This window comes from Nematostella vectensis, chromosome 9, assembly GCF_932526225.1.
Source record: "Nematostella vectensis chromosome 9, jaNemVect1.1, whole genome shotgun sequence".
Taxonomy (NCBI): domain Eukaryota; kingdom Metazoa; phylum Cnidaria; class Anthozoa; order Actiniaria; family Edwardsiidae; genus Nematostella; species Nematostella vectensis.
The window spans coordinates 3,851,040-3,865,501 of record NC_064042.1 but is presented as its reverse complement, the minus strand read 5'-3'; the positions used below and the strand labels follow the sequence as shown (position 1 = coordinate 3,865,501).

At 40.1% G+C, this 14,462-nt stretch overlaps 1 protein-coding gene across 2 annotated transcripts; it reads left to right on the top strand.

The window, feature by feature from the left end:
• Window positions 1-306: 306 nt before the first annotated feature.
• LOC116616597 lies at window positions 307-14,462 on the top strand (the record flags this gene model as incomplete). Of its 2 annotated transcripts, XM_048733120.1 has the most annotated exon segments (16): window positions 309-559; window positions 707-1,111; window positions 2,121-2,378; window positions 2,769-2,896; window positions 2,959-3,020; window positions 3,509-3,648; window positions 4,051-4,467; window positions 10,069-10,329; window positions 10,629-10,756; window positions 10,968-11,029; window positions 11,103-11,251; window positions 11,471-11,503; window positions 12,031-12,114; window positions 13,089-13,113; window positions 13,229-13,256; window positions 14,317-14,462. In XM_048733120.1, coding segments are annotated over 16 exon segments (2,402 nt in total), but the record flags the coding sequence as incomplete, so codon positions are not given.

Sequence of the window (14,462 nt, the reverse complement as noted above, 5' to 3'; positions counted from 1 at the left end):
GAGACTAGTTGAACTTTGTTCAATAATGAAAAAGAAATGTATGAAAACCTGGACCAAAAAGAGGTTAGTAGGTAGAAGGGCACAAATGCCTGCTTCCTACATTTCCCAGTAAATAAATCCGACAATAAACGTTCCGTGAAGATACAGCACAGACATAAAAAATACCTCATGGTCATGGCCATGGTCAGATTTTTATCACAGAACTCACTCCCCCCCCCCCCCCCCCCCAGGGGAAATTAGATCGCCTTTTTTCGGATCTCGACCCCCTTCTATTCCACCCCCTCAAGAAACATCCTGCGTACGGGCCTGTGAAGTGCCGTAAAAAAATAGTATTGACCCTGTCTGCTATCCAATCTAAATCTTAATAACACGCCACCTTCTTTGGGCGTACTCAAGATAGGACATTGCGCACTTGATTCCGTCAACAGCGAAAGATTTCACGATTTAGAAAGTGTTGTATGTGACAAACACTTATTCACTCTAATGACAAAAATGAAACTGCCAGCACATATATTGAACCTGCTGTTGACCGCTTTTCTGGGAAACCTCCCCACGGAATGTGAGTAAAAATCTGCTATTGCATTCTGAAGTATAAGGTCTCTTCTAATGAAAAGGAGTGCGAAAACCATGTAGATTGTGCCTAAGTAATTCAGATAATGCTCGATCTATATTGTCATATTTTGACATTAACTTTGTCCTCTTCCAGCTGGGTTCGCTTGGACGTCTGTTCCTCCAAGTCCACTCGTCGTCTTTCTCGGAGACAACAGCACAGACGTCGAGTTAAGATGGGACTTCGATCTGCAGATGAGTAAGATCTTCTACGCGAGACTAGAGCTGCTCGACAGTGCGGATAGCAGAACTAAAGTGCATATTAAAAACATGCAGCCTGGAGAAGTGGGGGAATGGACAAGTTCTTACTTTTTACTGAACGTTACAATCCCTAACGTGGAAAAAACAACAAGACTCGGATTTGTAAAACTTGTTATTAAAAACGTGGAGCACCAAGGACCGCAAATTGACGTTGAGGCAGTTGACTCCTATTTTTATCGCATGAAGATCATGACATTACTTGGAACTGTTTTACAAAATGACGTACTCTTTCATTCCTACAGTAAGTATATTGTCGTATATGATGCAATTTTTCAGTGTAAAGAGTGACCCCAAACTATAGACATATTTATCTAGCGAAACAAAATCCCTCTACCCTTTTTAATACGCTGCGCTGCAATGCTCGAAAGCAAATGAAATAGTCCTAGGCAGTAAAACAATACTTAGCACGTGAGTTGGATTGATAACTCCTAAGAGCACAGTGTTTTTCATAATAGGTGGCAGAAAAATAATTTTTATAAGAGTTCGCAGAAAATGACGTAAAGGATGCGGCTTTGATATTACGCGTGCTGATAAGAGAATTTGCGGCATGCCACGAAATACGCACGTTGTCTGGAGTCATCAAGACGTGCAGTAGCAGAAACAGTAGCAGTGTCCAACGCGTAACCTGGGTATAGTTAGGTGACTTTTTGTTGAATGTAAAATAGGTAGAGTAATGATTGTATGTGCGACTCAGGTAAATAGGCCGATCAGCCACTTTTTCGTCCTTGTTTACATTTGAAAAAAAAAACGTCAACTTGCATCGAAAGAAAAAAAATAACCAGCCAAAATTTAAGTCTAACACTTGATCTGAAGGTTGACTTTTGTTCTTCTCATGGTTGACCTTCTTTAAAGGTATTGATTTACATGACGGAGAAACATGGCATGAAACGCTTCAAATAAGCCCATTTCACATTTAATTACGCAGGAAATTTCTCTAAGTACTCAGTGAAAACAAAATTATACCAAATGCTACTTTTTTTAAATTGATGCGACTTTTTGTTCTGCCATTGAAATTTAAGCTTTTCGTCCTTGAGCCCATACATAGCGCACAGATAATCAAGGAAAACTATCTTAAAAAGACAACATCTGGGCGTGTGCATTTCGGCCTCATGTTATTTGTGTTTTGAAAATCAGTCCGGAAAACAAGGAACCAATGGCCATTGTAAGAAAACGTGTCGTCTTTTTCTCACTCGGATTGCGCATCTTCCAGGTTTTCCCGTCATGTCGTATTGATCGGTATTTCTTTCTAGGAAAGCCGACCTTATTATCGTATCCTTCTAATCACACGGTAAGAAATGGGACAAGTGTTCGCTTAGAGTGTCACGTGAAAGGAAAGCCAACGCCCATCATCACGTGGACAAAATTCGGTTCCCCTCAATGGTTATCTTCTGGAAGCGTGGCTAATATTTCCAACGTGACAACGGAAGACCGGGGTATCTACGTGTGCACAGCCTCTAATGGAATCGGAACAAACGTCACAGCGGTATCACTCGTGCAGTATACTGGGTGTAAGTATGCTAGAGGATGTCGCCGTGGCCATCATGATCGTAATCATGTTTATGGTAACAATGCTAATAATATGATGATACGATTATAAAATGATGATTATGATAGTGTTGATGACGATCATTATGATGATGTATGATGATAATGATAATTATAGTGCTGATGTTGATAATGGTGTCGACTATGCTAATGATGATGACGGAAATAATGATGTTGAATAATGATGATGATGATAACGAGAATGTTGGGAAAAATAAAAACAACAATATTACAGCTTCTTATGGCGTATAATGATATTGACTTTGCCATTATAATTATCATGACATATTAGTAAAATTACAATAATTAAAAACGACTATTGAAATTTAAAATTCCTTTGCCTCATGTTCTAGGTACTGTGGGCTGTGTCAAAAAGGAAGTCGGTATTCAATTGACAGAGATGCAGTGGACAGATCGCTACAGCCACCAGTGCATCTACAACCCACAAATCAACAATCTCAAAAGCACAATTGAATACGAGGTGAGCGGATCTTAAGGTAGGTTCAATCAGGGTAACTCTAATCTGTCACGTTTTTCTTCTAGATTTTCCGAGAGTATATCAAGGCTAGTGTGGGCATTTACTTAGTTGAGGTAACGAGATTCAGGTGAGATATGCATAATTAATTTATTATTTTTTCATATATATGTATATGAGCACCGTTCAAAGTCGGTGTTTCAGAGAGTAGATAGCTATCCAATTCTTATTTGATAATTTTCTGCCAACCAGCTCTTTTTCTGTTCATTTTATAGTTTTTCCATCCACCTTTCATTGTTTCATGTATTATGGATTTCATGCCATTTAAGCTATAAGCATGCGCTTGCACTACATGGAAAACTGCCGTTTTTTATATATGAAAATATACTTGAATCACTGGGTTATAAAACCAAGTTATATAAGACAATCACTTCACAGGACCATGCCAATAACACTACCTGAACTACCGTCATGCAGTACGCGGTTGGGGCCTCTGGTAGTTCAGGTAGGTTTCTGTTGTAATGCGCGCGTAAGCTCAATGCTGGAATGGCCTAGTAGTCTTCGTAAAAACAACAGACTGGCTGACCAAGTCATTGTATCACTGTATCTCATTTAAAGGCGTGGCAGTGTTGTGGCGGCCGTCTCTTTGCATCAGCCTGGTAACGTCAGTGTGGATGTCGCCCCTCTACTGAAATTTATCAGCAGTGGTCACCTAGCTGGGCACAGAGTCAACAGCGAGTTGGTCAGTCCATCGGGAAGTAGGTCAAAGCATCTGCCTACAAATATCATGTCCTTTGTAACTTTTTATTATCATGCTTCTAGCATTCAATAAGGGGAATTGCGCTATAGAAATCACGAGATCCTTTGGGTGGCAAATTCATGGCCAAACACAGAAATTACTGCACCCGAAACATGAGCAAGAAACAAGAGACAATCATAAAGCTATGATCACTCTTGTACATTGAAAACTATCTTCTATTTGATTGCGCAAAAGCGTCTTTTTCTATCTAAGTCTAATAAAAGAAGGGCCCTAATTCCAGAGAAGGCGCTTATTTTAACATGGGATAATGAGCAAGCATTTAGCAATTTATAATATTCACAGTTATATATGTTCAGTACTTTGTAAAACGATAGTTGATCATCTCTAAAAATCTTGCTAGCTGCTTGGGCAAGGACGCCAATAACTCCGTTCATCGTCCTTCTCGGAGAAAACGCCACAGACATCAAATTAAGATGGGACTTTGATCTACAAGAGGACAACTTGCAACGTGTCAACCTGGAATTGCTCAACACTGCAAAAAAGGGCTCGCGAATCCTGATAACTGGTGTCTCCGCTGGACATTCAGGGAGAGTATTTTCCAACTCTTTTTACTATGTGGATGTGAATATTCCAACTGACAGTGATCCAATTAGGCTGGGATATATGCAGCTTACTGTCAGAGATGTCCTGGAGCAAGGAGTTGATGGGAACGGTAACAAAATAGAAGTGGAGAAGTTTGACTCGTATGTGTACAGAATGGAGGTAAAGCTATCCAACGGGCAAGACTTCGATAGCCGCATTCCTCTTTTAGCTTATAGTAAGTGCAAACAAATAAAATGTCTTGTTCAGCGCTCGACTCTACAGGTCAATCAAGATTATCGTCTAATTAATAGGTTTGCAGGGGAGCCTGGATTTGGTAGTTGCTAAAACATATCGCTCTGTAGTTTCCTTGCCTGCCTCTCGCCAGTACTGGGTTCCGGGCTTAAGTCCCGGTTCTTATGTGAGTTGAGTTAATTCCTCTTCCTTTTTGCTCCGTGTTTTTTTTTTTTTTACTCTGGGTTTTGTCCGTTTTTCCTTTCTCCACAAAATCCACCAATTTCGATCTAACATGTGTTCGTGGTCACACATGGTTCATATGGCGGCTGCCTGAGGCGTCTTCCTATATCGTCGACTCCACCACTTTGTAACTGCACTCTCGTAATTGAACATTAAGCTATGGGCAGGGTGATACGGTTATCTTTTTAATAATTCCATTTGGGAATAGTTTAGTGGGGAGGCTCCGCCCCTATCTATAATGCTGGCGCTGTTTACAAACTATAATTATGGCGCTGTTTACAATCTATAATTATGGCGCTGTTTACAATCTATAATTATGGCGCTGTTTACAATCTATAATTATGGCGCTGTTTACAATCTATAATGCTGGCGCTGTTTACAATCTATAATGCTGGCGCTGTTTACAATGTATAATGCTGGCGCTGTTTACAATCTATAATGCTGTCACTGTTTACAATCTATAATGCTGGCGCTGTTTACAATCTATAATGCTGGCGCTGTTTACAATCTATAATGCTGGCGCTGTTTACAATCTATAATGCTGGCGCTGTTTACAATCTATAATGCTGGCGCTGTTTACAATCTATAATGCTGGCGCTGTTTACAATCTATAATGCTGGCGCTGTTTACAATCTATAATGCTGGCGCTGTTTACAATCTATAATGATGGCGCTGTTTACAATCTATAATTCTGGCGCTGTCTACAATCTATAATGCTGGCGCTGTTTACAATCTATAATGCTGGCGCTGTTTACAATCTATAATGCTGGCGCTGTTTACAATCTATAATGCTGGCGCTGTTTACAATCTATAATGCTGGCGCTGTTTACAATCTATAATGCTGGCGCTGTCTACAATCTATAATGCTAGCGCTGTTGACAATCTATAATGCTGGCGCTGTTTACAATCTATAATGCTGGCGTTGTTTACAATCTATAATTCTGGCGCTGTTTACAATCTATAATGCTGTCACTGTTTACAATCTATAATGCTGGCGCTGTCTACAATCTATAATGCTGGCGCTGTCTACAATCTATAATGCTGGCGCTGTCTACAATCTATAATGCTGGCGCTGTTTACAATCTATTATGCTGGCGTTGTTTACAATATATAATGCTGGCGCTGTTTACAATCTATAATGCTAGCGCTGTTTACAATCTATAATGCTGGCGCTGTTTACAATCTATAATTATGGCGCTGTTTACAATCTATAATGCTGGCGCTGTTTACAATCTATAATGCTGGCGCAGTTTACAATCTATAATGCTGGCGCTGTCTACAATCTATAATTCTGGCGCTGTCTACAATCTATAATGCTGGCGCTGTTTACAATCTATAATTCTGGCGCTATTTACAATCTATAATGCTAGCGTTGTTTACAATCTATAATGCTGGCGCTGTTTACAATCTATAATGCTGGCGCTGTTTACAATCTATAATGCTGGCGCTGTTTACAATCTATAATGCTGGCGCTGTTTACAATCTATAATGCTTGCGCTGTCTACAATCTATAATGCTGGCGCTGTCTACAATCTATAATGCTGGCGCTGTTTACAATCTATAATTATGGCGCTGTTTACAATCTATAATGCTGGCGCTGTTTACAATCTATAATGCTGGCGCTGTTTACAATCTATAATGCTGGCGCTGTCTACAATCTATAATGCTGGCGCTGTTTACAATCTATAATGCTGGCGCTGTCTACAATCTATAATGCTGGCGCTGTCTACAATCTATAATGCTGGCGCTGTTTACAATCTATAATTATGGCGCTGTTTACAATCTATAATGCTGGCGCTGTTTACAATCTATAATGCTGGCGCTGTTTACAATCTATAATGCTGGCGCTGTCTACAATCTATAATGCTGGCGCTGTTTACAATCTATAATGCTGGCGCTGTCTACAATCTATAATGCTGGCGCTGTCTACAATCTATAATGCTGGCGCTGTTTACAATCTATAATTATGGCGCTGTTTACAATCTATAATGCTGGCGCTGTTTACAATCTATAATGCTGGCGCTGTTTACAATCTATAATGCTGGCGCTGTCTACAATCTATAATGCTGGCGCTGTTTACAATCTATAATGCTGGCGCTGTCTACAATCTATAATGCTGGCGCTGTCTACAATCTATAATGCTGGCGCTGTCTACAATCTATAATGCTGGCGCTGTTTACAATCTATAATTCTGGCGCTATTTACAATCTATAATGCTAGCGCTGTTTACAATCTATAATGCTGGCACTGTCTACAATCTATAATGCTGGCGCTGTTTACAATCTATAATGCTGGCGCTGTTTGCAATCTATAATGCTGGCGCTGTTTACAATCTATAATGTTGGCGCTGTTTACAATCTATAATGCTGGCGCTGTTTACAATCTATAATGCTGGCGCTGTGTACAATCTATTATGCTGGCGCTGTCTACAATCCATAATGCTGGCGCTGTTTACAATCTATAATGCTGGCGCTGTTTACAATCTATAATGCTGTCACTGTTTACAATATATAATGCTGGCGCTGTTTACAATCTATAATGCTGGCGCTGTTTACAATCTATAATGCTGGCGCTGTTTACAATCTATAATGCTGGCGCTGTCTTCAATCTACAATGCTTGCGCTGTTTACAATCTATAATGCTGGCGCTGTTTACAATCTATAATGCTGGAGCTGTTTACAATCTATAATGCTTGCGCTGTTTACAATCTATAATGCTGGCGCTGTTTACAATCTATAATGCTGGAGCTGTTTACAATCTCTAATGCTGGCGCTGTTTACAATCTATAATGCTGGCGCTGTTTACAATCTATAATGCTGGCGCTGTTTACAATCTATAATGCTGGTGCTGTTTACCATATTTTATGCTAGCGCTGTTTACAATCTATAATTCTGGCGCTGCTTACAATCTATAATGCTGGCGCTGTTTACAATCTATAATGCTGGCGCTGTTTACAATCTATAATGCTGGCGCTGTTTACAATCTATAATGCTGGCGCTGTTTACAATCTATAATTCTGGCGCTGTTTACAATCTATAATGCTGGCGCTGTTTACAATCTATAATGCTGGCGCTGTTTACAATCTATAATGCTGGCGCTGTTTACAATCTATAATGCTGGCGCTGTTTACAATCTATAATGCTGGCGCTGTTTACAATCTATAATGCTGGCGCTGTTTACAATCTATAATGCTGGCGCTGTTTACAATCTATAATTCTGGCGCTGTCTACAATCTATAATGCTGGCGCTGTTTACAATCTATAATGCTGGCGCTGTTTACAATCTATAATGCTGGCGCTGTTTACAATCTATAATGCTGGCGCTGTTTACAATCTATAATGCTGGCGCTGTTTACAATCTATAATGCTGGCGCTGTCTACAATCTATAATGCTAGCGCTGTTGACAATCTATAATGCTGGCGCTGTTTACAATCTATAATGCTGGCGTTGTTTACAATCTATAATTCTGGCGCTGTTTACAATCTATAATGCTGTCACTGTTTACAATCTATAATGCTGGCGCTGTTTACAATCTATAATGCTGGCGCTGTCTACAATCTATAATGCTGGCGCTGTTGACAATCTATAATGCTAGCGCTGTTTACAATCTATAATGCTGGCGCTGTCTACAATCTATAATGCTGGCGCTGTTTACAATATATAATGCTGGCGTTGTTTACAATCTATAATTCTGGCGCTGTTTACAATCTATAATGCTGGCGCTGTTTACAATCTATAATGCTGGCGCTGTTTACAATCTATAATGCTGGCGCTGTTTACAATCTATAATGCTGGCGCTGTTTACAATCTATAATGCTGGCGCTGTTTACAATCTATAATGCTGGCGCTGTGTACAATCTATAATGCTGGCGCTGTCTACAATCTATAATGCTGGCGCTGTCTACAATCTATAATGCTGGCGCTCTCTACAATCTATAATGCTGGCGCTGTTTACAATCTATAATGCTGGCGCTGTTTACAATCTATAATGCTGGCGCTGTTTACAATCTATAATGCTGGCGCTGTTTACAATCTATAATGCTGGCGCTGTTTACAATCTATAATGCTAGCGCTGTTGACAATCTATAATGCTAGCGCTGTTTACAATCTATAATGCTGGCGTTGTTTACAATCTATAATTCTGGCGCTGTTTACAATCTATAATGCTGGCGCTGTTTACAATCTATAATGCTGGCGCTGTTCACAATCTATAATGCTGGCGCTGTTAACAATCTATAATGCTGGCGCTGTCTACAATCTATAATGCTGGCGCTGTTGACAATCTATAATGCTAGCGCTGTTTACAATCTATAATGCTGGCGCTGTCTACAATCTATAATGCTGGCGCTGTTCACAATCTATAATGCTGGCGCTGTTTACAATATATAATTCTGGCGCTGTCTACAATCTATAATGCTGGCGCTGTTTACAATCTATAATGCTGGCGCTGTTTACAATCTATAATGCTGGCGCTGTTTACAATCTATAATGCTGGCGCTTTTTACAATCTATAATGCTGGCGCTGTTTACAATCTATAATGCTGGCGCTGTCTACAATCTATAATGCTAGCGCTGTCTACAATCTATAATGCTGGCGCTGTCTACAATCTATAATGCTGGCGCTGTTTACAATCTATAATGCTGGCGCTGTTTACAATCTATAATGCTGGCGCTGTGTACAATCTATAATGCTGGCGCTGTTTACAATCTATAATGCTAGCGCTTTTTGCAATCTATAATGCTGGCGCTGTCTACAATCTATAATGCTGGCGCTGTTTACAATCTATAATGCTGGCGCTGTTTACAATCTATAATGCTGGCGCTGTTTACAATATATAATGCTAGCGCTGTTTAAAATCTATAATGCTGGCGCTGTTTACAATCTATAATGCTGGCGCTGTTTACAATCTATAATGCTGGCGCTGTTTACAATCTATAATGCTGGCGCTGTTTACAATCTATAATGCTGGCGCTGTTTACAATCTATAATGCTGGCGCTGTTTACAATCTATAATGCTGGCGTTGTTTACAATATATAATGCTAGCGCTGTTTAAAATCTATAATGCTGGCGCTGTTTACAATCTATAATGCTGGCGCTGTTTACAATCTATAATGCTGGCGCTGTTTACAATCTATAATGCTTGCGCTGTTTACAATCTATAATGCTGGCGCTGTTTACAATCTATAATGCTGGCGTTGTTTAAAATCTATAATGCTGGCGCTGTTTACAATCTATAATGCTGGCGCTGTCTACAATCTATAATGCTGGCGCTGTTTACAATCTATAATGCTGGCGCTGTTTACAATCTATAATGCTGGCGCTGTTTACACTGGATAAAGAATATTTATATTTTGTGCTAGTGCGACCCAAGCTGCTGTCGTATCCTAGCAACTACACCATCACTCAGATTGGCAGCAGGGTGACGTTAACATGTGAGGTACGAGGAATACCAACACCCAACATCACGTGGTCTAAGCTCGGCGACCCGCGATTGCGGTCAACAGGGAGCACCTTCACCATCTCTGGATTCACAGTCGAGGACCGGGGTATCTACGTGTGCACCGCGTCTAATGGAATCGGAACAAACGTCACAGCGGTATCACTCGTGCAGTATATTGGATGTAAGTGTAACGCTTGTAAGCTCTTTTTGCCATCATCATCATCATCATTAGTTGCCATCACCATCATCATTACCATCATCATCATCATCATCACCTAATAACCGTCGCCATTTTAATTAACAATATCACAATTATAATAATTGCCAACACAACACCATGATAATCATTAGAAGTGACCATGGTGACGGTGACCATGGTGACGACGATAGTGACCTTTTACCAATTAATCTATTGATATCATCGCAAAGGATATTTTTTTTTTTACCTTTTCTGCCATCTCCTCCTTTTGTCATGGTAAGGCTCGAGAGGTTGTACCAAGAGAGAGGTCGACGTCCGTTTTACAAGACTGCAGTGGACTGCAAACTACAGTCGCCCGGATCTGTACACTCCTGAAATAAGGGATCTCAAGGATAAAATAGAATACGAGGTATTTAAGCCACACTGCTTCTATATAAAGCTAAACGAAGTAGTTGTGTTAATTAAGTAGAGGGGTGGAGTGGGGGCTTGGATGAGGGTATTGACATTTTCTACGATGCTATTTCCTTCCAGCTTGCTTCTTCAAGTACTCGGTGTGAAAATAGCCCATGTTTACATAAAAAAGTTTTATAGTCATTTGTAGGAAGACTTATGTTCCATAGATTGTCAAAGAATACCTCAAGATCAATGCAAGCATTTATGCCTGTCAAGTAACACTTTTCAGGTATTACGAAATTTCATGGCACCTTTTTCCTTGGACATTTTCCGGTGTCATGTGATTTATTTTCTTTCCCTAGGCCTGCCGATGGCGTTATTGCCATGGTAACATTACTGCACCCTGGCGACGGCGTTTATGATGAGCCTCTTAACAGAATGATAAAGAGTGGTTTTCTTGCCGGACAGATCATCGGACAGACCACCGTGAACTCCACTCCACCGATTGCGGGTACAAAAGCCGTGTGGTTCCTTCACTACACCTGAGAATTGGTTGAAATATTTGATACACGTTGTGCTGTTTGCGCAATGTGGTTGAAGGATGATGTTTCTAAAGAACCATATTTCAGGTCTTAACCCCCGCTGAGCCCCCGAACCTGGCTACGGGCCTGTACGTTTCTTGTTGTTGCGTCGTTGTGTTTTAATCTTAAAGTGTTTTAATTTTTTTCAGGAACCCATGATAGCCGACCTTGCAACTGTTCTTGTAAGTCGAACAGCGATAATTACACTCTCTTAACAAGCTGGATTAGAAACCTCCAGGCGCGTACACGCGTACAGGATTGGCTGAGGGGTATTGCGCAGTCATAGGTATCATATGCAAAAAGCCTAAATGAAATTTTGGCCGCCAATGGGGGGGGGGGGGGGGGGAAACTAAAAGTGAAACTAAAAGTTTATAGTCCTCACGTTGCACAAGGGCAGAGGGAACATAATTTGTTGAGTCACATAAAATGAAATTAACAAACGTGCTCGTCAACTTTTGTTTCAGATTTAAAGTTGTTGTATTCTTGATAAATGTCTGCTTTCTTGTGTGAAAAATGATAATAATAACAGTCTTTATAATAGTTTTTATTCGTACTAGAAATACATTTCTAGGAAAGTGTATTGATTTCTAAGATAGCGTAGAGATATTCTATTAATGTAAATGGTGTTAGATTTGCAAACATTTATTCATTATTGACATCCAAATCGTTGAATCTTATAATCATGGTAATCTTGATGCGTCATATTTAGGTGATGTCATACTTATAGTCTGCACGACAATCATCGCCATCCTGACCCTCCTCTGCAGCATGCTTTTTATGTCTACTTGGAGAGGTAAGTCACTCTCCTTATCTGTGCGCTTTATTTGTACTTGGAGAGGTAAGTCACTCTCCTTATCTGTGCGCTTTATTTGTACTTGGAGAGGTAAGTGACTCTCCTTATCTGTAAGCTTTTTATTTGTACTTGGAGAGGTAAGTGACTCTCCTTATCTGTAAGCTTTTTATTTGTACTTGGAGAGGTAAGTGACTCTCCTTATCTGTACGCTTTTTATTTGTACTTGGAGAGGTAAGTCACTCTCCTTATCTGTACGCTTTTTATGTGTACTTGGAGAGGTAAGTCACTCTCCTTATCTGTGGCTTTATTTGTACTTGGAGAGGTAAGTGACTCTCCTTATCTGTACGCTTTATTTGTACTTGGAGAGGTAAGTGACTCTCCTTATCTGTACGCTTTTTATTTGTACTTGGAGAGGTAAGTGACTCTCCTTATCTGTAGGCTTTTTATTTGTACTTGGAGAGGTAAGTCACTCTCCTTATCTGTACGCTTTTTATGTGTACTTGGAGAGGTAAGTCACTCTCCTTATCTGTACGCTTTTTATGTGTACTTGGAGAGGTAAGTCACTCTCCTTATCTGTACGCTTTTTATGTGTACTTGGAGAGGTAAGTCACTCTCCTTATCTGTACGCTTTTTATGTGTACTTGGAGAGGTAAGTCACTCTCCTTATCTGTACGCTTTTTATGTGTACTTGGAGAGGTAAGTCACTCTCCTTATCTGTACGCTTTTTATTTGTACTTGGAGACGTAAGTAGCTCTCCTTATCTGTACGTTATTTATTTCTGCTTGGAGAGGTAAGTGACTCTCCTTATCTGTGCGCTTTATTTGTACTTATTAAAGGACACTTTTCTCCAGGGGCCTTTTTCCAAGCATATTTGTTATTTTTCATCGTTATCATATCAAGTGTCCACTTGAATCTTTGAATCAGTTTTGTCTCTTGTTTTCTTTTCTCATATATCTTGTTCCCTTGTTTTCTAGCGCTTAATGGCAAGATAGAGCCAAGGTGAGCTAATGTACTAATGGTTATATTACCTACATTTATTATCGGCTTAATTTGCATGTACGTATATATATTTTTAATATTTAAGCATTGACAATTTTTCATTTTCTGTTTTCAGTTCAAGGAAATCTAGCAGCGACCATGAGGTATACGGCTGCATAGATGTACATCTCTGGGGGGGGGGGGGGGGGGGGGACTCATCAAAAAAGTAGACGGGGATGACCGTCCTATCTTTTAGGGTATTCCTAAGGGGGTGTTGAAGGATTTTTCCGATTTTGCTTTCTCTTAGGGTATAAAAACTCGACAAATTGCTATTCTTAAGGGGGTGTTTAACGTTTTTTTTTTTTTTAATTCTGCTATCTCTTAGGGTTAAAATTCCTTTCACCACACTTCATTTGCTATCTCTTAGGGTTAAAAATTTCGACAAATTGCTATTCTTAAGGGGGTGTTTAAAGTTTTTTTTTTATTCTGCTTTCTCTTAGGGTTAAAATTTCTTCCAGCACACTTTATTTGCCATTTCTTAGGGTTAAAATCGATTTTGCCGGCGATCACCCCGTCTGTTTTTGTTGGAGAACCCCCCTCCCGGAGGTACATTTGATTTGTTTTAGAATTTTCAAAAGTTGGTAGATAATTAACTCCATCCCCCATCCATACCATTCGCAGCGCGTTTGCTAGGATTATACGCTGGTAGCGCGTGCATCCCCCCCCCCCCCCCCCCCTCGACAGCCAGAATTCCGTATTGGTAAAATATCACTTTGAATTTTTTTCGTGATTTGCGTGTGGTTTCAAACTATTTTCATTCCGTTTATCATTTGAAAATGGTGTTTTAGTGGACTTTTCCCCCATTTGGTTTCCTTGGTGACTAATCATAAGCGCTTTGAAATAGGGACTATTCCATGATAACGAAAGACAAAACTTTCCTTTATTCTGTTTATCGTTTGAGATTGACTTGGATTGCTATGGATCAGCTAAGCTTCATAGGCTTATTCAGCTCTTGGCGAGCTGCGGAGATAGGAGCTATTATTTCGTAAGACCGCTGTCTAAGTCATTACTGGCGCCAACAGCATCTATAATGTTGTCAATTCTAATTGACACTTAAAAGTGTTTGTGCGTATGTCAAAAAAAACTAGTTTTATCAGCTTATAGATACCTATGAGGACATTTGCTCAACACTGGTGGATCAACTTATTGGCCCAATTTTTTTAGGAGAATACGGTGGTGCTTACCTTGCTTCCACAGGGGAGTACCATGTACCCCTCCCCCAAAGAGGGGTGTGGTCCGACCCAAACCATCGAAGAAGAGTCGACAGGTAAACGCCCCACCAAAGCTGCCACAATGCAAGAGAGATCACC